At 54.8% G+C, this 24,966-nt stretch overlaps 1 protein-coding gene across 1 annotated transcript; it reads right to left on the reverse strand.

The window, feature by feature from the left end:
- Positions 1–156: 156 nt before the first annotated feature.
- BRSK1 (BR serine/threonine kinase 1) lies at positions 157–20,316 on the reverse strand. The gene is made up of 19 exons (XM_068992438.1): positions 20,181–20,316; positions 18,633–18,727; positions 18,456–18,541; positions 16,312–16,452; positions 12,935–13,051; positions 12,823–12,856; positions 12,663–12,731; positions 11,019–11,165; positions 9,451–9,482; positions 9,000–9,170; positions 7,934–8,031; positions 7,559–7,718; positions 7,296–7,356; positions 6,458–6,824; positions 5,936–5,984; positions 5,720–5,843; positions 4,809–5,004; positions 1,673–1,762; positions 157–314 (listed from the first exon to the last, which is right to left on the reverse strand). The coding sequence occupies exons 1-19, from the start codon at positions 20,314–20,316 to the stop codon at positions 157–159; spliced, it is 2,331 nt and encodes a 776-aa protein (XP_068848539.1).
- Between the last annotated feature and the right edge of the window lie 4,650 nt (positions 20,317–24,966).

Genomic DNA, 24,966 nt, shown 5'->3' on the forward strand with positions numbered 1-24,966 from the left:
GGCATGGCCCCCGGAGACCCATCCCCAAAGGGCAGGGCCGGGTGTGTCCTGTCCCCCCCCTCCCCACATATGCCCTGGGGCCTATTTACAGATTCACAGTTGGGGGGCAGGGAAGGGGGGTGGAGGGGGCGCCCCTCCTTCCCCAGCCCCCTGGGGTCAGGGCAGGGGGCTCCCGTTGGTGGCCAGGAGCTTCTTGTCCTTAGGGGGGCCTCGGCGGGGAGAGCTGGTCAGCTCCGGGTCTGGGCGGCCAGGCGCGGGCTGCAGGCTTCGGGGCGGGGTCCCAGCAGGCCGGGTCTGGGCGCCATTCTTCTCGTCTGTGCGGGAGGAAGCGGTCTGGCCTCAGGAAGGGGTGCCAAACCTCTGGTGATTAGGGGGCGGGGGGCAGCTGCCAGGGCTCACGCCAGCCACCACGAGGCCTGCCTGCTTGCCCTGCACCAACAGGGTGCAGCCCTCCAGCCCGGGGTCTTGGAGACCAGACCAAGCCCCAGGGAGTCCTGGCGGGCCCAGCTCAGGAGACAGCCCCAGAGACTCTGGTTAATGCACTTTCCAAGGCCCCGGATTGTGGCCAAAGCGCCCCCTTCCCTTCGGGACCCTTGGGGAGCCCCCAGCAGGTTGTTCTGGCTCTCCCAGCAGTGCCTGCATGACTGGGGCACCTTTCTGTGGGGCCAGACTGGGACACTGGCCAGACTGGGCCACTGGCCAGACTTGGCCAGGGCTGGTTCCTAGTGGTCAGGCAGCAGTTTCCATAGTTTTCCATAGTTTTCATAGGGCCCAAAACAAGAGCTGAGGTCTCATACCAGAGAACACCCCTTAAGAGACACTAACTGCTGGAGGTCTTCCTGCCATAGCTGCCCCTCCCTGGGGCTCAGTCAGAGGTCCCCACACTGCCCCACTCCCCTTATAAGGCACGTGTCTTGGACCCTGGGTCCCTGTGGGTCCTACATCTCTGAAGGTGTGCCCTTTAAGGAACTTTGGTTGTCAAGGCCACCTTTCCTTGGCAGCCAGGTCTAGAGAGGTTCAGTGGGCCTTCCTGGCTTCTGGTTGCCCTCGAGAAGCAGACTAACAGGGCAGAAGTCCTCTACCTGCCTATTGGGGAGGCCCTCCACTTGGGGTTAGCCCCATTTGTCTGTGTGGGACCTCTGACCTCCAGGGCTGCGTGATAATAAATTGATGTTGGAACCACAGAGTTTGTTTGTGACCCTGACCTCCTTGATCCCTGGTGGCTAGGGGACTCCGCTCCCGACGACCAGGGCTGGTGGGCACAGAGAAGCCCCTTCCCCCCGGAGCACAGACCTCGCCCCCTCCCGGGGAGAGGCCCGAGTCCGTGAAAGCCAGGCCCAGCAGGGTCTGCGAGACAGCGACCACCTTGTCCTGGTTTTAGCACTGAAAGTCCTCGGTGTTGGGAACCTCTCTGTCCCCAGCAGAGCAAGACGGCTGGTCACCCTCCTCCAGAACACAGTTCAAGAGCCTCCAGTGGCAGGGAGCTCCACCACCTCCAACACAGAGACCGGTGGTCCCCTCAGGGGCCCCTGGAGGGCCCCTCCCTCCGTGGTGAGGCCTTCTCAGGCTTGGGAAGGCCTGGTGCCTCGCGGGTGACACAAAGCCCCTGCAGCACTTGGCCACCGGAAGTGCCCCCTCCGCCCCGCCGCCCTGCCCCCGCGGGTGCCCCCACCTGCCAAGGCCTGTACAGACGGCTGGTCGTGTGTGCTCAGCAGTTGGGCCTGGATGGTCTCCACCACCCGCTTGAACCGGCGGCTGGGACCTGCAAGGGCCAGGGCAACAGACCAATGAAGCAAGATCCATATTTTCCGGCAGGAGTGGAAAAAATTCAAACACGACAAATTTTCTCCGCCCGTTTGGGCCTCCTCTGCCCTCCTTGGTGTGTATCTATCATGCGCCTGCACTGAGCACACCTGCTTAGGAGGCGACCTTCTTAACCCTGACGATGACCCACGACCCACGACCCGGTCTGCACCTGGATCGTGCAAACCGTCAGTAACACGCCATTTCCCGTAGGGCCCTCAGTCTCACAAACGCATATAGCGGCGCATGGACTGCTCCCGAGCGGAACAGCTCTCAGACTTCCTGAGCGGCTACTCCCGGCTTATAGTGCTGTTTGACTCCAGTAAAATTTTCCATTTTTTTTCTTCTTTTAAAAGACTTATTTATTTTTGGCCTCACTGGGCCTTCTCTGCTGTCGTGCCTTTCCGCTAGTTTCGGGGGGCGGGGGCCCCTCTCTAGTTGTGCTCAATGCAGAGGTTTCTTTGGTTGCAGAGCCCGGGCTCAGTAGTTGTGGCAGACTGGCATACCTGCTCCGCGGCAAGTGGGATCCTCCCGGAACAGGGATTGAACCTGTGTCCCGTGCACGGGCAGGCAAATTCTCAACCACTCGACTGCCAGGGAAGTCCCTCCATTTTTTTCTTAAATCAACAGATTCATCTTTTCATCTGCCGTGCTGGCCTAACTGGCCGGATATGACAGGCACCCACCAGAGGGCACCGGGAGTCCGCCGGAACCAGAGCTAAGAAGCCCCGACGGGCTTCTCGGTACTTCTCAGGTGTTCTGATGAGTTCTCCTGCTACCCAGCTCTCACTGTTTGAGTGATGATCCTGAAAATTTTATTTGCACTGTGTTCACTTAAGGCTTGAAATCTGAAGGGGCTCCAGTGCATCTCCTAGGCAGGACCTGGGTATCTGGGCAAGAGGCCCAGGGAAACATAACTGGCTGGGTTTTTGTTAAATTTGACTTAAATTCAAAACTGAACAAGTTGCTATATGGTCTGAAAAGAAACTTTTGCTAGTGAAGTGAGAGACTGAGTTATTCAGCTCTTAATGATACCAAGCAGGGCCATGTGGGGCTCCTGGGCACAAAGACTTTCTGGGCCCCCCATTTCTCTGATTATAGAAAACAGCCTTCATTCAGCCTCCATGACCTTCCCTGAGTTCCAAGGGGCCGATTCAAGCAGTGGTTAATTAGGGAAGGGAGGCGGTGTGAGACCTGGGAGAAACAAGCAGTCAAGAGCAGCCTTAGGGGCTTCCCCGGTGGTCCAGTGCTTTAGAATCCACCTTACCGGGCAGGGGCCCGTTTGATCCCTGGTCTGGGAGATCCCACATGCTATGGAGCAACTAAGCCTGTGTACCACAACTATGGAGGCCCGCGAGCCCTCGAGCCTGTGCTCCGAAACAAAAGACACCATCACAGTGAGGAGCCGGAGGACCACAGGCAGCGAGCAGCCCCCACCCACTGCAACTAGAGAAAGCCCATGGGCAGCAACAAAGACCCAGCGCAGCCAAAAAATAGTTTTTAATTAAAAAACTTAAAAAGTTGAAAAAAGTAACCCAGGTAATTCCTTGCTGGATTCAGAAGCAGCACGCAGGCGATTTGCCACAGTGCCCTCAGAAAGTTGCTTAAATGATATTTCATATCTGAATTAGGCTACGAAATTAATAATGGAAAATTGCGCCTCAAAGGCCAAACAGCTCCCATACAGACAGCCACTGATGGGAATACCAGCTGGGCTTATGTATGCTTGCAACTACTTAATTGGGAATTAAAGGAAATCCTGCCCTGAAATGGCCAACATAGGTCTTTTCAGCACCCTAAAACGGATTTTTCACACACAGTTAAAAGCCTGCAGTCTCCTGGACCTCTGCCTGCAGGGTGTACTGGAAACAACAGTGGTAAGAGTTTTTCCCTCTTAAAAATTAGGTTAGCAGGGAAAATATTTGTAGGGCTAGCTTCTTGGATCTTTCAGATTGGAAAAACTTCTAAACTGTAAAATTTTAGAGAGCTCTCATCACATTTTCCTATTTTCATTCATATGCAGAAGCCCCCAAAGTTTTCCAAATTCCAAGAATGTCTCATTGAGGGATTTCCCCGGTGCTATCAGTGGTTAAGAATCCGCCTGCCAACACAGAGGACACGGGTTCAATCCCTAGTCGGGGAACTAAGATTCCACGTGCATCGGAGCAAGGCCTGAGCCAGGACGGCACAACCAGAGTCCACGTGCAGCAACAAGGATCCCGTGTGTTGCAACTAAAACCCGACAAAGCCACATAAACAAGCACATGAATACTGAAAAGTAGTTTTTAAAAATGTAAAAAGTAAACTGAAAATTGAAGGCAAGGTAACTCTGAAAGAGAGAACAAGAGGGAGATAGGTGATCTGAATCCAATCTCTTTTGTAACTGTTGGGTTTTACTTTATTGTAACTGACTCCTGGCTGAAATTTTGAAATGGAAACTATTGGGAGTCTATTGGTGCATCTGTATGCATCGATATGCGTGTGTTATAGGTGTGTGTTACGGCAAAAATTAATCTGTAAATGAATTCTATTTATTGGCTTACAGGAAAATAGGCACTTACGTAAATGCTCAGAAAGGGAAAAGAAAATAACCCTAAGGACTTTCAGGTTTGCATGAACTGAGAAACATTCAGTATAGCGTTAATACCTGGTACTAAATTTAGATTAAGTTTGTTGCATTAATTAATACAGACATGTTTTAGAGTCATCAACATTAAGCATAATATTTTTATTGTATCTAGGCTTCAAATAAATAAGATCTTATTTCTGTCACAAAGTTTCTCAGCAAGAAAAATAACTAGATGTGATGAAACTTTTCAGTAAATAAAATAGACATAAATAAGTGCCGTTAAGTAAAGTCTTTTGGAATAACTGGGTCTGGGGAAGGGCTCTCTAAACTAGTCTCTTCAGATTTGATAAGCTGAAACTTTGGAGGACTGCTGCCCTCCGCTGTCTTGCGCATCCCGCACACCAGGCTGGGGGCAGTCGCGGCCCGGGACACTTACCAGAGAGGAGCGTGAAGGTGACAGAGTAGATGCCGCCCCCGCTGCTGTCCCGCCTGGGGGAGGGTTCTGGACCCTCCGAGGAGCTGATGTCCACCTGGAAGCGGACGGGCTTCTGGAAGACGGAGGGGCCACCGCTGGCCTTGTACTCAGCCCTGAAGCTGGTCTGTGACAGCACGCTGTGACTGAGGCTGGGGATCTGAGAGGGGCGGAGACAAGAGGAAGGGGTGATTTCAGAGACCAGACTCCAAGGTACAGGTAAGCAGCCCTTGATCAGCTCTGGCCCAGGAAATACCAATCCCCTGAGCCACCAGGGGGAAAGGATAACAGAAGAGGCATTGGGGGGCCCCACTGCCTGCTGGGATTTGTAGTTTTCTCTATCTTATAAACAGAGCATCAGAAAAATCACTGAGCTACTGAATCCCATGTTAATATGCACTTTCACATCTGGTGCCAGCGCCAGGCCCGAGGATCACATTAAATAAATTCCTTCCTTCCTCCACAAACCCTGCCCAAAGTCACATCTGTCTCAGAAATGTTAAGCCCCTGAGCCCCTAGGGCAAAGAACCACAGGACCCAGTGGACAACCCCAGAGTCCACTAAAAAAAGTACTGGATAGTTCCCTTGCCAATCTCTGATCTGGCGGTAGGGGAATGGCAACTCACTAGTCCTCAGGGGAGGCTAACATGCAGGGAACAGTAATTCTGTCTCCTATTTCTCACTTCCAGGCCGCAGGGCGCTTATATACCTGCCTCCATGTCCCCACAGTGACCACCCCCAACTCTGGCTACAAAACTACAAATCCCATGAGCCCCAAGGGGAACTCAGGCCAGCACTAAGGAGGTGAACCCCACAGGCTGCTGGGATTTCTAGTTCTGTGGAAGCCAGGGTGCATGGGGACCCAGGCCCCTCACCGACAGGAAGGCGTGGACAATGTCCGCTTTGATGCTGCTGAGAGGTTTATCCTTTAGCACGAGGAATATTTGTTCTTCTTTGTCCAAGGAGATGAAGTTCCCGAACCAAGAGCGTTTTGCCAGCCTGAGTGGGAGCAGATAGGTTGGAGGTAGGTTGGGAGGAGGCTAAGGGAATCGCCCCTCCGTCCCCTCTCTTCCCTTCCCTGTCAGACTCACTCTGGAGAGGACTCTGGCGTCAAACTGGACATCTCCTCGGCAGTGGGGACTGGGGAAGAGAGAGCAAGGTCAACACGTGTCCATCACCTGGTGTCCAGCACACAGACCAGCCCGGACCTCCACCCAGGGATTCCAGACCCCAGAGTCTGTTCATGTCCCAGCAGTTAAACCCCAAAAGGAACGCAAGCTGCGCGACGTTCTCTCCAGGGCTGTGGCCCCTGGTTGAGCCACACCTTCTGGGGTTGGGGCTTGCAAGCCATGAGCCAATGGGAAGGTGAGTAGGAGCGCTGAACGGGCGTGTCCTTCCAACGAGCGCCTCCTCCAGAGTTGGAGGCCCGACCTCGCCTCTACCCAACACCTTAATCTCTGCTCCCAACAGCACCTTCTCATAGGTCGTGGGAGTCCAGGCCCCCAGCCTGGTTCTTCCTGGGGACCCAGATGTTAGACCCCAGCCCCCACCCACATTAGAACTCAGAGGAGTCCACGTCCCCAGCCCCTTCAACCTAAAAGGACACCCCGTACCCTGCATCTTGCGCCGGTGAAAGCGGGGGGAGCCCAGGAAACTGTTGCGGATGGAGTTGAGACGACTCCTCCAGGCAGCTCCTCCGACTCCGCCGCCGGGGCTGGGGGGCGGCGTTGTCCCTGGGGTCCCAGTGGGGCTGGCCCGGGGCGTGTGCAGGGGCGAGTGCAAAGGGGTCCCCCCGGAGGAGCGCGGGGAGCCTGGGGGGCCAGGCAGGGGTGTGGAGCGGGCACTAGGGGGCGGGGGCTGCTCCCCGGCGCCCCCACCCCTGGGGCCCCGAGAAGGCAGCGTCTGCGTTTTGGAAGTCGGTGAGCCCCCACCCCGGGCCTCATCTCCAGTAGGCTCCGGCGAGAAGGAAAAGACCGGACTCTGTAGAGCAGTGGCGTACAGTGAGAGTGGACTACAACTCCCAGGACACCCTAGGAGCCCCACAGGCACACACATACAGGGGTGTACCCCAAAGCATGATGGAACTTGTAGTCCAAGTATTTCCCCAACACCCCCCACCCCCACTCCCATTGTTGAGCTCGGCAGGGACTTTTTTTTATCATGCTCAGGGACTGTAAACCCAGCAGTGACAAGAACAGAATAGGTGCTCAACTAACTGGTTAAATGAATAAATAGGACCTTTCAGGCACACTGAAAACCCAACCCTGTTAACGTGGGAAACGGTCAGTCAGTGGACTGAAATACTAATGAGGCCTTGGGTCTTTGGCTCTTCTGGGACAAGGAGGCAATGTCCCAGGACTTCATGGGAATTATAATTTCTGCTGCTTCAGCTTTGCTCCACAGGGTCTTCACTCCCTTACCCCCCTTAATCCATCTGGGACCTGGCCTTACCCTTGGGCTGCTCAGGGGACTGGACGACAGACCAGTGGAGGCTCCACTGACACTACGGGATCTGAAAAAAAATCAGGTGGGAGGGTTTTGGAAGGCTCAGTGCCTTTTCCCTTCCACACTCCTGCAAGATGAGGAGGTGAGGCCCAGAGAGGGGAGCAGGCTTGTCCCAGTCACACGGCACCTCTGAGGTGGGTGCAGCATTGGAGCCCTGAACTCTCTCCACCCAGGGCTGTGCGTTTCAATGGAGGGGCGGGGGCTCCCACCTCTGGCTGTGCTGGGCCATCTCCAGGGCCCGTCGAGTGGGCACCGGGGAGCCACCACCCCCAGCATCTGTGATGCTCAGGACTTCCATGGACTTCCGCTCTGGCCGCCGCTTCCCGTGACGGCTCAGCATGGGGGAATCCACACGCTTCCGAGGCGGGTCTGCGGGCCGAGAGTATCATCCCGATCAGAGGGTGCACTGGAATAGCTGGGCATGACACTCGTACAGACGCGGAAACAGGCTCAGAGTGGAGAGGGGCTTTGACCAAGGTCTCGGGGCAAGTCAGGGAGTCTAAAGTTAGAAGCTCAAGGCCTGCAGCCCCTCCGTCCCTCCCTGGGGAATCTGGGGTCTGGACTCCCCGGCCTGCCCTTCTCACCAACATCATTCCGGGGAGGCAGGTCCTGATCCTCACAGCTGGGGTACCGTTCCTTCCGATCCAAAAGCAGGTAGTATATCATCTTCTCTTGGTTCTCCCTGTGGGGGGTGGGGGCAGGAGAGCACTGGGGTCAGAGGTCAGGTCCCAGCGTTGGTCTCATCCCCTCCTTGTGTCTGTGGCTCTGTGGGGCTCTGTGCATCAGGCTCTCTGTCTATGGCTCCATTTTCCATCAACAGGGTTGGTCCCTTGGTCCCAGTATATATCTCAGCCTCACTTTACTCAATGATATAATAATGATGCTAATGAGGCTCCTTTCCTCCCTTGAAATCTCTGATGTTAGTACTTGGATCTGAAGTATAGGAGGTTTTCTGAGAGACTGTATTCTTGTATTTAAGGGCTTCCCCGGTGGTGCAGAGGTTAAAGCGTCTGCCTGCAATGTGGGAGACCTGGGTTCGATCCCTGGGTCGCGCAGATATCCTGGAGAAGGAAATGGCAATCCACTCCAGTATTCTTGCCTGGAGAATCCCATGGACGGAGGAGCTTGGTGGGCTACAGTCCACGGGGTCGCAAAGAGTCGGACACGACTGAGCGACTTCACTTTCACTTTCAATGTGGCTCAGTTAGTAACATCTGCCAGCAACGCAGGACACCCAGGTTCAATATCTAGATGGGGAAGATCCCCTGGAGAATGGCAACCCACGCCAGTATTCTGGCCTGGAGAATGCCATGGACAGAGGAGCCTGGCGGGCTGCAGTCCACGGGGTCGCAAAGGGTCGGACACCACTGAACAACTAACACTTTGACTTGAACACCTGAGCACTTGCTACGTGTAAGCACTGTGTGAGGCACTGAGTCGTCCTCAGCACCTGTTCAGTTTTTGGCATCGTTTCTTCTCCCCACTGGTCCTACCACCCACCTCCACCTGGCTCCCCCTGGAACAGCTCCACGGCCCTTCCAGTGGCCAGGCCTCCCCAGGAGGGTCTCTGTCTGTGGGTGCCCGGCAGACTGCGGGGGGACCCCCTCCCCCCACGTGGCCAGGGTGTCTACCAGGATCGGGGGGTCTTACTCTTCACTGCGCAGCTCCCGGTGCAGCCGCTCGCGGTCCCTGAAGCAGCCCAGCGACGCCATGCTCTCCAGGACATCCGGGTCCAGCTCTCCGTTTGACGGCAGGCTCCGCATGGCCACACGGCGGCCCGGGGCTGGCTCCAGGCACGGATCCGGCTCGTGTTTCCCGCCCCTGGGGAGGAGAAGAATCGTAGGGAACCGGGCGTCTCCTACGTCACCTAAAGCGGAGGCTCTGGGGTCCCCCGTCCCAGCCTGCTCCTTTATTGGGAACCCCGGAGTTAGGGCCCCAGCACACCTCCACCTCAGATCCAGGAGTCCAGACCCCCAGCCCCTCCTCATTCAGGACCCTTGGCACCCCGCTCCCTAGCGGGCTCTCCTACTTTGGGGGCCCTTGATATTTGGGGTCCTCTCCTTCCCCCTAGGACCCAGTTGTCCAGTTCCCTCATACTCACAGGTACCAGGGGTGTTTCTGAATTTGCTCCAGCTGTGAGGGGCGTGGTTGGTAGAGAAGCAGAAGTGAGGTCGTTTGAACACAGCACGTGCGCAATTAAAGTTGCCTAAGTGGCGTTGGGGGGGGTCCCTAACGCGCCCCGCAAAGGGCGGGCAGCACGCCGGCTCATGTCTCCCCCTAGTGGCGGCTCGCAGCGCAGCCTGACTATTGCGGAGGGCGGGGGCGGGGAGGGGGCTGGCTACATCTCTCGCATGCACATGCGCAGTGGCATCCTGCCCACGCTCCACACCGCCTTGCAAGGGCCAGTATGCGCATGCGCCCTCCCAAGTTGGGGGGTGGTGTGTGTTGTTGTTTTTTTTTGGTGTGGGGTGTGTCAGTGTGTTTGTCCAGCATACACATACGGCCTCTCGGGGGTGTGTGTGTGTGTGTGTGTAGTGTGGTGTGGTTGTGTGTCTACTATGCACACGTGTCCTCTCATGTTTGTGTGTGTCTGTGTATGTGTGTCTGTCTCTGTGTATGTGTGTGTGTGTGTGTGTGTGTGTGTGTGGTGTGGTGTGTGTGTCTGTGTGCATATGTGTGTGGTATGGTGTGTGTCCACTACGCACATGCGTTTGTGTGTGTGTGTGTGGGGGGGGGGTGTGGTGTGTCTACTATGCACGTGTCCTCTCATGTTTGTGTGTGTGTGGTGTGGTGTGTGTGTGTGTCTGGTGTGGTGTGTCCACTATGCACATGAGTCCTCTCATGATTGTGTGTGTGTCTGTGTGTGTGGTGTGGTGTGGTGTGTCCACTATGCACATATGTCCTCTCATGTTTGTGTGTGTGTGTGTCTGTGTGTGTGTGGTGTGGTGTGTCCACTATGCACATGAGTCCTCTCATGATTGTGTGTGTGTCTGTGTGTGTGGTGTGGTGTGGTGTGTGTCCACTATGCACATGCGTCCTCTTGCGTTTGTGTGTGTGTGGTGTGGTGTGGTGTGTGTGTGTGTCTGTGTGTATGGTGTGGTGTGGTGTGTGTCCACTATGCACATGCGTCCTCTCCCGTTTGTGTGTGTGTGTGTGTGGTGTAGTGTGTGTCTGTGTGTGTGGTGTGGTGTGTCTACTATGCACGTGTCCTCTCATGTTTGTGTGTGTGTGGTGTGGTGTGGTTTGTGTGTGTGTCTGGTGTGGTGTCGTGTGTCCACTATGCACATGCATCCTCTCATGTTAGTGTGTATGTCTATGTATGTCTGTGTGTGTGTGTGTGGTGTGTCCACTATGCACATGAGTCCTCTCATGATTGTGTGTGTGAGTGTCTGTGTGTCTGGTGTGGTGTGGTGTGTCCACTATGCACAAGCGTCCTCTCGCATTTGTGTGTGTGTGTGGTGTGGTGTGTGCACGTTGTGTGTGGTGTTTCCTCCTCCCCAGTCTGGAGTGGCAGGTGGGCAGGACCCAGGATGGGGCTCTGCCCGCAGCCCCGCTCCCAGCTGCTGCCTCGGGGGTGGAGGGCCGGGTCCTGGAAACCTGTCCCCGTGGCTGCCCCGGGGACTCTGTCTCCCCCTCCCGCCGGCCCTCCACGCCCGTCCCCCAACTCACGCTGAGCCTCTTCTCGGGCTCCACTTCAATCATCCCCCGCAGCAGGCTCTGGCAGTCTGGAGGGATGAAGTGGGGCATGTGGAAGACGCCCCGTTTCACCTTCTCCAGCAGCTGGCGGAGGTTGTCGTCATCAAAGGGCAGAGCCCCCTGCATGAGGAATGACAGGTCCCCTGACACACAGAGCTCAGCGTATGCCAGACGAGTGCCTAAGCACTTCACACGCAGTGACATGGTCAGGCCTCGCCACAAGCCCCGGGAGGTGGGGAGCTGTCTCCACTTTACAGATGGGGAAACTGAGGCACAGAGGCATCCAGCCATTTGCACAAGACCGCCTGGCTCTGAAGTGGCAGAGCAGTGATTTGGCAATGGGCGGTGTGTCCAGCACCTAAAAGGCTGTGGCTGCAGCTTGGAGCCTGTCCTTTAAAAACACGCTTCTCCCCAGGTTAGAGAGGGTAGGTAATCTTCATTCATTTAACAAGGACCGAGCCTCCGTTACACGTCGGGGGTCCAGTGGTGAACAAAGCAAGCCCCTGACCGCCTGCTGCTCACACCCAGAGTGGGAGAGGCTGGTGACGGAGCAAAGAGCCCTACAGTGACCGGGTGCCTGAGGCGACACTGGACTGGGCTAGGCAGACCAGACCGAGCGAGGGCTGTGGGGATCTGGGGGTGCAGCAAGTTGAGTGGTGGCCCCCCAGAATTCCTGTCTACCTGGAACCTCAGAATGTGACCCTGTTTACAATTACATCTCTGCAGATGTAATTCATGGAGGATCTGGAGGTGACCTCCTCCAGGCTTTTGGGAAGGGGGCCCTAAATCCAGTGCCTGGAAGAGGTGGGGCGAGCACAGAGAGACACCCTTCAAGGACTTACACACACAATGACAGCTCTGTTAACCTCCAGGGAGTAGACAGCCTCCCGCTGGGAAATCTGACCTCATGGCGGGAGGGAGGGGGCCCCGGGGAGGCCTCCTGGAAGGGCGATGATTGAGCTGAGAGGTACAAGAACTCTAGTGTTAACCAGGTGAGCAACAGGGCTGGCAGGGACAAGACAGTAGGTGCAAAGGCCCTGTGGTCGGAGCTCACGTTCCCCAGTTTGGTTCTATTAACCCACTTGTTGTTCAGTCACTGTCACGTCTGACAGTGACTCCGTGGAATATAGTCCACCAGGCTCCTCTGTCCATGGGGTTTCCCAGGCAAGAATACTGGAGTCGGTAGCCATTTCCTTCTCCAGGGGAATCTTCCCGGACCAGGGATCAAACCTGTGTCTCTTGCAGTGGCAGGTGGATTCTTGACCACTGATCCACCAGGGAAGCCCCTATTAATCCCTACGATATTGTAACACCCTAGGATCAGTTAGTAAGCAGCTGCTCGCCGGAGTGCTCCAAGTCCTCCTGGCCTCGCCATCCCTTCCCAGGGGACCCTCCAGACTTTCTCACGGTTCTGTGACCGGATGGTTACCTCCAGGCACAGAGAGGGGCGCCCCCGGGATTTTGCTCTGTTGGTAAATACCCCCCCAACATGTTCCTGGTACCAGTTAAATATCTGGGAGACAACCCCTGAGTTGAGGGTGGAAGTAGATATTCTGTGTTTCCAGCAGGCAGAGGACTCTTCCAGAAATGGGGCAGGAGAGGCAAGGACGGCCTTACCACGAGCAGGGCAAAGAGGATGACTCCGCAGCTCCACATGTCAGCCCGGCGGCCGTCATACTTCTCGCCCTGGGAGGAGAAGGGCCGGCTCTGACGCTCGCCTCTCCCGGGCCCCCAACCCCTGCCCGCTCCTCTCCCCCTCTGCCCGCCCCTCGCTCACCTTAATCACCTCCGGGCACGCATAGTGGGGGGACCTGAGGGACAGAGGGCGTGTGAGCCTCTGGCGGGCTTCTACCCGCTCCCTGGGGCGCAGGTGGCGGGCCCCCACTCACCCACAGCTGGTCTCCAGAAGGCTGTCCCCCACTTGCAGGGACGCCATGCCAAAGTCTGCAATGCGGATGTTGTTTTTCTCGTCCAGAAGCAGGTTCTCGGGCTTCAGGTCTCTGTGGCTGAGACAGGATGGTGGGGCTCAGGCCTCCGCCCTCTTCCCAGAGTCTAAGGACCAACCCCCCACCCCACCCCCACTCACTGTCTCTCAGAGGGGGATCGTGTCTGGCAACTTCTAGTTAGGGACCTTTGCAAACACGCCCCAAAGCAGAGACAAGAATATACAAAGCCCCATGCACCCACCCACTAGCTTCACCCGTTATCAGCTCGAGGCGCATCTCCTCTAATCTCCACCCCTACATACGCTCTCCTTCCCCCACTGGACGATTCTGCAGGAGACCTCCAGACGGTGTATCATTTTATCCACAGATATTTGAATATTTGAATATGTGCGAAGTGATCTTTCTTTGAGGTAAGCAGGCCTGGTACTGAGCTGGCTCTTAAAATATTCAAATATTTCAGGGCTTCCCTGGTGGCTCAGTGGTAAAGAATCTGCTGCCAATGCAGGAGACTGGAGTCCGATCTCTGAGCCGGGAAGATCCCACATGCCGCGGAGCAACTAAGCACCTGGGCCACAGCTGTGCAGCCTGAGCTCTGGAGCCAGGAGGGGCAGCTCCTGAAGCCTGCACGCCCCGGAGCCCATGCTCCACAGCACGAGGAGCCACCGAAGTGGGAAGCTCTCCCAGCATGACTAGAGAGGCGCCACCGCACCACAACCAGGGAAAAGCCCGTGCAGCCCCGAAGACCCTGCACAGCCAAAAGCAAACAACATTTTTTGAAAAATTCAAATATTTCAGGAAATTCCCTGGTGGTCCAGTGGTTAGGACTCTCGGCTTCCACTGTAGGGAACAGAGGTTGAATTCCCCGATCAGCGAACTAAGATGCCACGTGGCCCAGCCAGAAACAAAACAAAAATCAAATATTTCAATACTGAATAAGTAAAAAAAAAAATACTGTCAACTAAAGCCCATCATTGCTTCCTCCTTCGCCCCCACCCCCCACCCCCTATCCTGGGACAAACTCCTCAGGATATAAGGGTTAATGATGTCCCCAGGGAGGTGGGGCAGAAGGTTTTATAGTTTCTGTTGGAAGAGGTCCTTAACTGGGTCAGACTTGATAAATTTGTTGACTCTCGCCCCCTGGAGGCCAGTGTCTTTAATGTCAGAGTCCTGACACTTCTCAATAGCAAGGTGTTGACAATTTAAATGGGCTGCCTTTTCATCATCAAGCTTTGGTCCTAGGTCTCAGCCCCCTCAGCCTGATCCTCACCCCATCTCCAATCCCCTATCCCAGAGAGGGAGGTGTGCAAACAAATGAGGCTGAAAGATGATCTGGAGGCATCTATTTTGCACCTTAATTAATCATTAAAATGCTGCATATTGAATATCTTGTTTTGAGAGCTGAAAAGCAATTCAATGAGGAAAGGAAGATCTTTTCATACGGACGTCCTTATGCCAAAAAAAAAAAAAAAATGACCCCCAGCCTTTACCCTCCACCATATACAAAAATTAATTTGAAATGGACCTCAAGCCTAAATGTAAGAGCTAAAACTATACAACTTCTAGAAGAATACATCCGAGGAAACCTTATGACTTTGAGCTAGGCAAATATTTCTTTCCTTTTTTTTTTTTTTGCCACATCCCATGGCATGTGGGATCTTAGTTTCCCAAGCAGGGATCTATCCAGTGTGCCCTGCAGTGGAAACACGGAGTTTTAACCACTGGACTGCCAGGGAGGTCCTTGGGCAAATATTTCTTAAATAGGACAGAAAAAGCATGAATTGTAAAAGGAAAAAAACCCCAACAAACTGGCTTCATCAAAATGTGAAACCTTTGCTTTTCAGAAGGTATTGTTATAAAAATGCAAAAGCATGTCACAAACTGGGAGAAATTACTTGAAAAAAATAATGCATTTGATAAAAAGATTTGTTCTTAGAATAAGTAACTCTTGGGAGTTATTCCTAGAGTCATCCCTCATTCCTGGAATAAAGAACTCTTACAGCTCAATAATAGAAAGATAAATAACTCAGTTAAAAATGGGCAAAGGATCTGAATAGACATTTCTCCAAGGAAGATATACAAATGGCCAACAAGCACATGAAAGGATGCTCAGCATCATTAGCCATCAGGGAAATGCGCATCAAAACCACAGTGAGATACCACTTCACACCCAGTAGGATATGTAGAATCAAAAAGTCAGATAATAACAAGTGTTGGCAAGAGATTAGAACCCTCAGAGACTGCTGGTGGGGATGCTGAATGACACAGCTGCTTTGGAAAATGGGCTGGCACTTCTTTCTTTATTTTTTGGCACGTCTTTAAAAGGCTAAATATAGAGTTCCCATATGACCCAAAAATTCTGTTGTTGTTTTAGTTGCTAAGTTGTATCCAACTCTTTTATGACCCCATGGATTGTATCCTGACAGGCTCTTCTGTCCATGGGATTTTCCAGGCAAGAATACTGGAGTGGGTTGCCATTTCCTTTTCAAGGGATCTTCCCTACCCAGGGATTGAACCTCATCTCCTGCTTAGCAGGCTGATTCCATACTGTTGAGCCACCTTGGAAGCCCTCCCCAACAACTCTGATCCTAGGTATGTACTCAAGAGAATTGAAAACATAGGTCACAGACCAAAACTTGCATGTAAATATTCATATGTCCACATTTTTCATTATATCCAGAAATAAGAAACGACCAACATGCTCACCAGCTGGTAAATGGGTAAGCAAAATATGGCAGAGCCACAAAATGGAATATTACTCAGTAGTGAAAAGGAATGGGTGGACCTTGAAAGGACTTTGCTAAGTGAAAGAAGCCAGCCCCGAAAGACCACACTGATAGGAAATGTCCAGAATAGGTAAATCCACAGAGACAGGGAGTAGATTAGTGGTTACCCAAGGCTGGGGATGGGGGGAGGTGACTGCTTAATGGGTACAGGGTAATGATTTTTGGGGTGATGAAATGTTCTAAAATTACATAGTAGTGATGCACGTCATTGCAAATATACTCAAAACTACCGAATTGTATGCTCTGAAGGGTGGAGTTCATGCTGTAAGAAGCTTTTTTGTTTCTTTTGGTTTTTTGCCACACAGCGCAGCTGGCATGATCTTAGTTCCCTGACCAGGGATCGAACCTGTGCCCCCTGCAGTGGAAGCATGGAGTCCCACTGGACCGCTAGGGAATTCCCTATGACGTGTGACTTAGGTCTCAATTTTGGAAAAGCAGGCTGCAGCACTCTGGCTTCCAGTCATTCTGCTATACGCTCCCAAGGGCCTGCCTGCTGGGTAGTGCTTGTCCCAGCCTCCCCTCAAGCTGCCCCCTCACCAGATGGAGTAGCTGTGGCAGAAGTCCAGTGCCGACACGATCTGGCGGAAGAACTTCCGGGCCTCCTTGGGGGTCAGTCTCCCCTTCTTCACCAGGTAGTCAAACAGCTCACCTCCAGACACGTGCTCCAGAACCAGGTACCTGGGGGACATGGAGGGGGCAGAGGGCTGGAAGAGGCATGTGGAGGACCAAAGAGCCTGACCTCCTTCTTCCAAAAGTACAAGCACTCAATCCCATTGGCCCTGGAGGCAGAGGACCCCAATTCCCATGAGTCCCTGGGAGGAGGCGGCTCCAATTTCCACTGGCCTCTGGGAAGCAGAAACTCAATTCCCAATAGCCCTGGCCAGCATGTCAATTTCAGAGGGCAACACTCTGACTAGTTTTCCTCAGGAGATGAGGCAATTCCATTAGCACCTGGAGGTCAGAGATCCCAGTTCTCACAGGCCCCTAGGAAATAAAGCCCCATATTTCCATCAGCCTCTGGGAAGCCAAAGTTCTCATTTTCATTAGTGTCTGGGATGCAGATAATGGAATTCTAATCTATTCTTGGAAAATGACACTTGCAATGTGTACCAATTCAACGGTCAACATCCATGAGGTAAAGACTACAACTCCCATCAGCCCCTGAGAAGTAAAGACTCCAATTCCCATCAGTCCTTGAGAGAAAGAGACAGTCTCATCGGCCTCTGGTAAGTCAAAATTCAATTCCCATCAGCCCCCTTGGCAGCACAGATTCCCATGTCAACTTCAAGAGTAATAATACTTTGACTCCCAGTTGTTTCCGGAGATAAGGCAACTTCATTAGTACTTGGAAGAAAGAGATCCCCTCGATTCTCACAGGACTTTAGACAATAAAGACCACACCACCCCCACCTACTCCCATTAGCCCCTGGGCAGGGAAGCCTCTTATTCCCATAAGTCTCTGAGATGAAGAAACTAGAATTCTCATTAACTGTTGGCAAAAAGAGATTGGCGTGTGCACCAATCTAAGTCAACTTCCCTGAAGTGAAAGACTACAACTCCGTTCAGGCCCGAGAGGTTAAAAACTCCCAACTCCCATAAGGCTCTGGGACATGGAGACTCCTAATTCCCATCAGCCACCTGGATTTTAAAGACTCCAAATCCCATCAGGCTCTGGGAGGCTAAACCTCTAATTCCCATTAGCCTCAGGAAAACAAAAGCTCAATTTCTATGAGCTCAGTGGAAGGCTGAGGTTCCTCTGTGAGACACCAAGTCCCACGGGCCCTCCTCCCTACAAGGATGGTGGAGTGACAGTGATAGCAACAATGGCCCCTCCCTGCCGCCACACCTGGGGAAGCCTGAAGACTACAAATCCTATGAGCGCCCGGGGCCGGGTCAGCTTCCTTCCTGGGGAAATCCAGCCTCTGATGGGTGCTGGAGTCAGTTCAAACTGGGGACTGCGAGGTCAAGCAGCGGGGGTGTCCCCTCTCCTGGTGCCCAGTCCAGCTGTCCCTTGGGTCACCAGTCCGGACAAAAGCCTGTTGTCTGAGGCTGGGACAGCTGGACCCCACCCCCAACCTAAGGGGGGTAATCGACTTCCAGATACAGACTCAGAACTCCTGAGCAGACCCATTGTTGGGGTGTCCAGTCATAGCACCCAGAGTTATGCTGCGGGAGGAAGGGAGTCTCCAATGCTGCAGAGGAAGGGTTTGGGAAGAGGCAGGATTCACTGAGCCTGGGCCTTTGCCAGGCCCCACTGCCCTAGCACATGGGAAGGGCAGGGGATCTGCCCTTAGCAAGTCAGATCTGGCTGAGGGCACCCAGATTATGCGATACAGAGTGTTCCCCACAGCGCAGCAGGACAAGGGATGGGGGCTGGGGAAGAAGGGGGAGGATCAGCCTTGTCCCCCATCAGGCATGGGGACGGCTCAGGCTTAGCTGCCCTGCTGCCAGGGTACAATCGGCCCAGAGCGTCAGGCCAGGTCAGCATGGGAACACGGAGGATTATGAGTGTGTGTGTGGGGAGGGTTGTCCTTGCGCAGCAGGGACGGTACTAGACTTTCAGTGGCCCAGCCAAGAGAGCTTAAGTTTCCCCTGGCCCCTGCAGGCCTTGATTCTAGAAACGTCCCGCCCTGGGAACTCGGGGAGGATGCATGGAGGGCTGGGTGTCTATAAATACCTACAAATATTTCTTGTTCTCGTAGACGTCGTGGAGTTTGAGGACGTGCGGGTGCTCGATGAGCTTCAGGATGGCTATCTCCCGCTCCACCTGGGGGAAAAGGAACAGCGGGCGGTCAGCCTTGCCTCCCTCCCTGTCCCCAGCCCCAAAGGGTCCCCTCTGCCCCAGCGCACGGACACACCTTCATCAGCACCGACTCAGACAGCTTCTCCCGGTTCACGATCTTGATGGCCACCTTCTGGCCCGTGATGCAGTGGACCCCGAGTTTAACCAGACCTGGGGGATGGGACGGAAAATGTGGGGGGCACTCCCAGTGCAGTCTCCTCACCTCTGGCTCCTGAGCGCCCCCTTGTCAACCTGCTTCCTCCTTCTTCCCCTCCTGGCTTGGTTCACGGTGACCCGAATCACCCTGACCTGAACTCCTGGGGACTGACAGCAGCCATTCCCGCCAGACACAACTCTCTCTCCACTCCTTGTTGTCCAATTCCGTCCCTTCTGGTTGCCATCCACCTACCTGCCTCCCCCCTCCTCCACAGCCATCCTGGACGCTCCGTCCTTCCCGTGTGCCCCTTCAAGTTCACCTCTCCACACCGTCTTGCCTCGCTGGGTCTCCATAGTTTTGTGTCCTCCAATCTACCCCCTTCAGACAAACCTCTCTCTCTCTCTCTCAGCCCATCACTTCCTTGAGTTCTCTGCCCTTTAATCTTCTGGAGACACCATGTCTCTTAAGGAATATAATCTTGTGATTGCCCCCTTCCCAGACCATCCTCCTCCACCTCCTCTCAAACCCAGACCTCTCAAGCCCTTTCTTTGATCTTTTAAAAACAGCAGCTGCAGCTGGAAGCATGCACACCCCAAGGGTATGCCCACTCCCCAATGTTAAGCCGCAAACCCAGGAATGCAGGCCCCCAGCCCCCTCCACCTTCAGACCCAGGAGTCTGAGCCCCCAGCCCCTCCTCCCTCAGACCCTCAAGTCCAGGCTCATGGCCCCTTCCTCCCCCACAACTCAGGAACTGAAGTCAGCAACACCTTCACACTTTTTGCCCCGGGATGCAGAGTCTGACCCTCCCCCAGGCCTGGCCCCTGGTCCCCGAAGCTCTGGCCCAGAACTCAGGTGTTCGGCTCCTGTCTTACACCCACCCACCGCCCACCTGGCAAGAAAGAGGTTAAGGAGGTTAAGCAACAACAGAAGATGACTGCCCCCCGCCCCCAGTCCACAGCCACCCCTGAGGGATTTGCCTCCTGCGTCCACCTTTCCACCTTTCCACCCCCCGTCCCCACTCTGAGCCAGCATGCCGGAGAAAGGGCAGGATGCTGGAGACCCCATCGCCCCAGCCTCAGTGCCCCTGTCACCCCGACAGAGGCCCTCTGCGGCCAGAGGACAGTGCGGAGAGATGCCGCTTCGGGAGGCGCGCCCCCATGCCAGCGCCTCGCCCCAGCCTGCGGCTGTACTGCACCAAGGACCTGGGCTCCCGGCGACCGGGACCCTGGCTGCAGGCCGAGGTCCCTTGCCCACGCTGGGGCCGGACTCTCCAACCTCTGCCCCCAAAGCGGGGGAGCCTTTGGGCCCCTCACCTCCCCCAGGAGTCGGGACCCCAGAGTCCGAGCCTTCACCCCCTCAGCCTGGAGACCCGGCAGTCTGGACCAGGGACTCGGGGGCCCGGGAGCCCCGCTCTCTGCCCCCATCCCCCCCTCACCCCCACCCCGGCTGCCCCCTCCCTTGGCTCACCTGTCTGTCCTTTGCCCAGCGTCTTCTCCAGCCGATAGGGGCCCACATACTGGGCGTGCTGGGGTGGGTGTGGGTGTGGGTGTGGGAGGTGGTAGGCGGGGGAGCCCCCGCCCCCATCCTTGCCCCCGGACGACATGATGCCCTTGGTCCCGGCCCGACCGGCCCCCCGGCCGCCCCCCCTGCGGCCAGTCGCCCCGTCCCTCCGGTGGGGGCCGGCGGCCGCTCCGTCCCGGCCCCCCCGGCTGCCCCCCACCTCTCCGGGGGTCCCCAGGGGGCTGGGCTGGGCCCCCCCCCGGTCGGCGGGCCGCGGAGTTGGGGGAGGGGGGGCTGGCCCGGGGGGGTCAGGCCCCGGGAGTCAGCATGGCCCGGGGGGGCTGCGCGGCCCCCCCTCCCCAGCCCGTTCCCGGCCGCCCCCCCCCTTCCTGCGCCTCCCCCCGCCGGGGGGGTCTGAGGTGCGGGCCGGCGGATGCTGCAGGCCGAGGTCCCCCCCGCCCCCCCACGCGCCCTCTCTCCTCCGCCTCCTCCTCCTCTCCGCCTCCCCCCGCCACCTCGTCCTTTCTCTCCGGCACGCTGACATCACCATCCGGGGACTCCGGGCCCTTCCCCAAAGTTAACCCTTTCGGAGAGGCGGGGAGCGGGGCAGGGGGCGGGCCTGGGCGCCGGCGCCGCGGAGACGCGTTGCGAGGATGCTGGGAGCGACGGAAGGATGCAGGAGGGACCGCGGAGGCAGACGAGCGGGGCACGCAGGAGGGGCCGAGCCGGGGCGACACAGAGGGAGACGGAGCCTGACACGAGTGGGGGAAGGAGACAGACGGCACGGGAGACGGGGACCGCCAGAACCGGGGCCGGGGCCGGACAGGCGCGCAGGCGGGCAGAGACAGGAGAGACCGGGGCGAGCAGAGAGACAGGGAGACGGAGGAGAGGGGAGAAGGTGCCTGGGAGAGACAGAGGGATGGAGAAAATCGGAGAGAGAAATGGAGAGAGATAGGGGAAGGGAAGGAGAGGTGGAGAGACAAGGAATGGGCTCGGGGTTGGGGGGGCGCGGGGGCTAGAGACACAGAGATATGGGGGGACAGCCCGGCAAAGAGATGAACCGAGAACAGCCAGAGACAGGGAGAGACCGGGAGTAATGGAGGAGAGAGACGGTGGTTGAGAGACAGAGAGATGGAGAGAGAAATGCACAGAAATAGAGGGACGGGGGCAGAGGGGACAAATACAGAGGTGGGGCACCGGGGGAAGGTGATGGGAAGGATGGAGGGTCAGAGAGAGGAGAAAAGTGGGAGAGAGGGAGACAGACAAGGGACGGGGAACAGCAGAGAGATAGGTGGACAGAGAGCAAAGAGAGACAGACGGAGAGCGCGAGCGACCAATAAGCATAGAGCTGGGAACCCCAAAATATGGGGGGTAAACACAGGTGGAGGCCTAGATGCTGGGGGAGATAGGACAGACTGGGGGGACAGAGGGGAAAAGGAGACAGAAGCAGGGAGAGAGAAAGAATTTGGGGAGTTGCTGGTCCAATGCTCATCTTTGTTCCCCTGCACCCCAAATCTGCCCATCCCGGCCTCCTTTCCCCACTAGCACTGGGGCCCCATATCCACCCACAGATCAGGGTGATGTTTTTAAATATCTTGGATCCATACCTCCATTGAGAATACTCCACAATCCTCCTACAGAGAAATTTCCAGAACCCCTTGAGGGCCCTGTGAATTTTTTGGTCGCTATCTATTCTCTGTGTCTAGCATCAGATTCCCTAGCTCTTCGTGTGGGTTCCACTATAACCGTATGTCCCCACTCTACATGCGCTACAATCCTGTATCCCCACTCTTGGTCATCTGTGAACCTGGGCCCAGCTGGATTTCTGTGGGACCTGAGATTCCACTATGTCAGATACCCAAGGATGTTAGGCCCCCGTGTCATGCCCAAGTCTCCTAGAGCGTGTACCCATGAGCCTTAAGTCTCCTAGTCAACCACTTTCATTCCATGATGCTATACTCCATGCCGAATCTGAGCCAGACACTGATCCAAGTGCTGAGGCTACAGCAGTGAAGCAAGTCAACCAAGATCCTTGTCCCATGGACCTCTCACTGCAGTGAGTGAGGCCGGTAACAAGCAAGGTGAACAATCAATATACATGCTGGGAATTCCCTGGCGGTCCAGTGGTTACGACTCCATGCTTCCACTGCAGAGGGTATGGCTTCCATCCCTGGTTGGGGAACTAATACCCCACAAGCTGTGAGGCCAAAAATCAAACTAAAGCAAGCAAACAAATGGAAAATACATGATATGTTACAGAGTCACGATCAGTGACAAGGAGGAAACAAGGAGGGAAGGGGGACATGAAGTGTTTCTGTAAGATTGTATTTATGTATTCCTTGGCTGCACTGGCCCTTCGTGGTTGCGCACAGGCTTTCTCTAGCTGTAGTGAGAGGGGGCTACTCTCTAGCTGCTGCGCACTGGCTGCTTTGCAGTGGTGTCTCTTGTTTCAGAGTACCAGCTCTAGGCACACGGGCCTCAACAGCTGTGGCTCTTGGGCTCTCGAACACGGGCTCAGCAGCTGTGGTACACGGGCTTAGTTGCCCCACAGCAAGTGGAATCTCCTGGACCAAGGATCAAACCCATGTCCTGTGCTTTAGCGTGTGGATTCTCAACCACTGGACCACCAGGGAAGTCCAGGAGGTGCTTCTTGAGTGATTTTTCTATGTGATTTTCAATTACGGTGCCAAGAGAGGCCTCCTCGGTGAAGGGACATTGAAGGAAAATGAGGCCACGTGGATAAAGTACCAGGAGCCTTCCAGGCAGAGGAAGCAGCTGTGCAAAGGCCCTGGGGCAGAAGTGTGCCTGGTGTGTAATGGCAAGGCTGAAGTGTGGCTCGAGGGGAACAGGGGAGAGTGCAGTGCGAGGAAATAAGGTGAGGAAGCAGACCCAACAGGGCCTTCGAAGCGGGGTGACCAGGGGATTTCCTGGCAGTCCAGTGGCTAGATTTAGCACTTTCGGTGTTGGGTCATGGGTTGGATCCCTGGTCAGCGAACTAAGATCCTGTAAGCCGTATGATGTAATGCAAAAAAACAAAACAGAACCAAAAAAACCAGGGTGACCATATGTCCTGGTTTATGTCTTTTATTCTGTAATTATCAGTAGGGTTTGTTTCACTCTCGAGTGTCTTGTGGATGAAAAATTATATGACCACCCTTCTTATTGGTCATTGTAAAGGCTATGGCTTTTATAGGGTTATCGGAGAGTTTTCATCCAGGCTACCATTATATTACACATATCTTCATATGTGTAATGACATGCACAATTACATGTCACAGGTACATATATTATTCAGCATTGTGTATCATAATGTATGTAAATAGTATTATAGTTAGATGGACTTTTACACACGTGTACACAGACACAGAAGTTGCACTGTGAAGAAAGCTGAGCGCCGAAGAATTGATGCTTTTGAACTGTGCTGTTGGAAAAGACTCTTGAGAGTCCCTTGGACTGCAAGGAGATCCAACCAGTCCATTCTGAAGGAGATCAGTCCTGGGTGTTCTTTGGAAGGAATGATGCTAAAGCTGAAACTCCAGTACTTTGGCCACCTCATGCGAAGAGTTGACTCATTGGAAAAGACCCTGATGCTGGGAGGGATTGGGGGCAGGACGAGAAGGGGATGACAGAGAATGAGATGGCTGAATGGCATCATTGACTCGATGGACGTGAGTCTGAGTGAACTCCGGGAGTTGGTGATGGACAGGGAGGCCTGGCGTGCTGCAATTCATGGGGTCGCAAAGAGTCGGACATGAGTGAGCGACTGAACCGACTGACACAGGTACAGTAGGCTGCCTGTGTGTGCTCAGTCACTTAGTCATGTCCGATTCTTTGCGACCCCGCAGACTGCAGCCCACCAGGCTCCTCTGTCTATGGGATTTTCCAGGCAAGAATACCGGAATGGGTGGTCACTCCCTCCTCCAAGGTGGGGATCTTCCCAACCTAGGGATCGAACCTGCATCTCCTGCATTGCAGGCAGATTCTTTACTGCTGAGTCATCAGGGAATGCCCAAAGATGTCCGTGTCGTAATTCTGTGAACCTGTGAATGTGTCAACTTACTCAGCCAAAGGGTCTTTGTAGATGTGATGGAGCTGAAAATCTTAGATGCGGAAAATTTCCTGGTTATTACATTGTGCCCTAAATGTAATCACAAGCATTCTTATGAGGCGGAAGCTGGAAGATCAGTCAGAGGAGGAGACAGGAGAAGGAAGGAAACCGAAGCCAAAATGGGGACGTCTCTGGTGGTCCAGGGGTCTGGGTTCAATTTGAGGTTAAGGAAATAGATCCCACATGGGGCAACCACAGCTAAGACCAGAGCAGAAAAAAAAAAAAAAAAGCCAAAATGATGTAGCCACAAACCAAGGAATGTGGGCAGCCTCTAGAAGCTGGAAAAGGCTGGGACACAGATTCTTCCCTGGAGCCCCCGGAAGGAACACAACCTTGATTTTAACTACTTGAACTCAGTGAGACCCACTTTGGGCTTCTGAACTGTAAGTAAGCCACCAAGTTTTTCAGTAACCTGTTAATAGATAGGAAATGGAGTACCCAGGGGGCCAGATCCATGTCTGACAATCGTCCTCCTCAGTGCTACACACACACACACACACACACACACACACACACGTTTGGTCTTCCCATCTCTGTCCAAAAGATCTCCTGGCACATCCCACACCCAGCAGTGCGCTCAATATACCTGATTGTGGGCCCCACCAAAGTTGAGTATAACCTTTTCCTAGAGTGGGAGGGCCTTGT

The sequence above is a fragment of the Capricornis sumatraensis genome, chromosome 20, assembly GCF_032405125.1.
Source record: "Capricornis sumatraensis isolate serow.1 chromosome 20, serow.2, whole genome shotgun sequence".
NCBI classification, from domain to species: domain Eukaryota; kingdom Metazoa; phylum Chordata; class Mammalia; order Artiodactyla; family Bovidae; genus Capricornis; species Capricornis sumatraensis.

Bases quoted from the DNA above. Each gene is read 5' to 3' on its own strand.
- BRSK1 (XM_068992438.1), bottom strand. From the start codon at position 20,316: ATGTCGTCCGGGGGCAAGGATGGGGGCGGGGGCTCCCCCGCCTACCAC. The intron at 7,357-7,558 runs GTGGGAGCCCCC...ATTTTTTTTCAG, and splicing joins ATGGCCCAGCACAGCCAGAG to ATCCCGTAGTGTCAGTGGAG. The intron at 6,825-7,295 runs GTAAGGCCAGGT...ACTGCTCTACAG, and splicing joins GTCCCCTGAGCAGCCCAAGG to AGTCCGGTCTTTTCCTTCTC.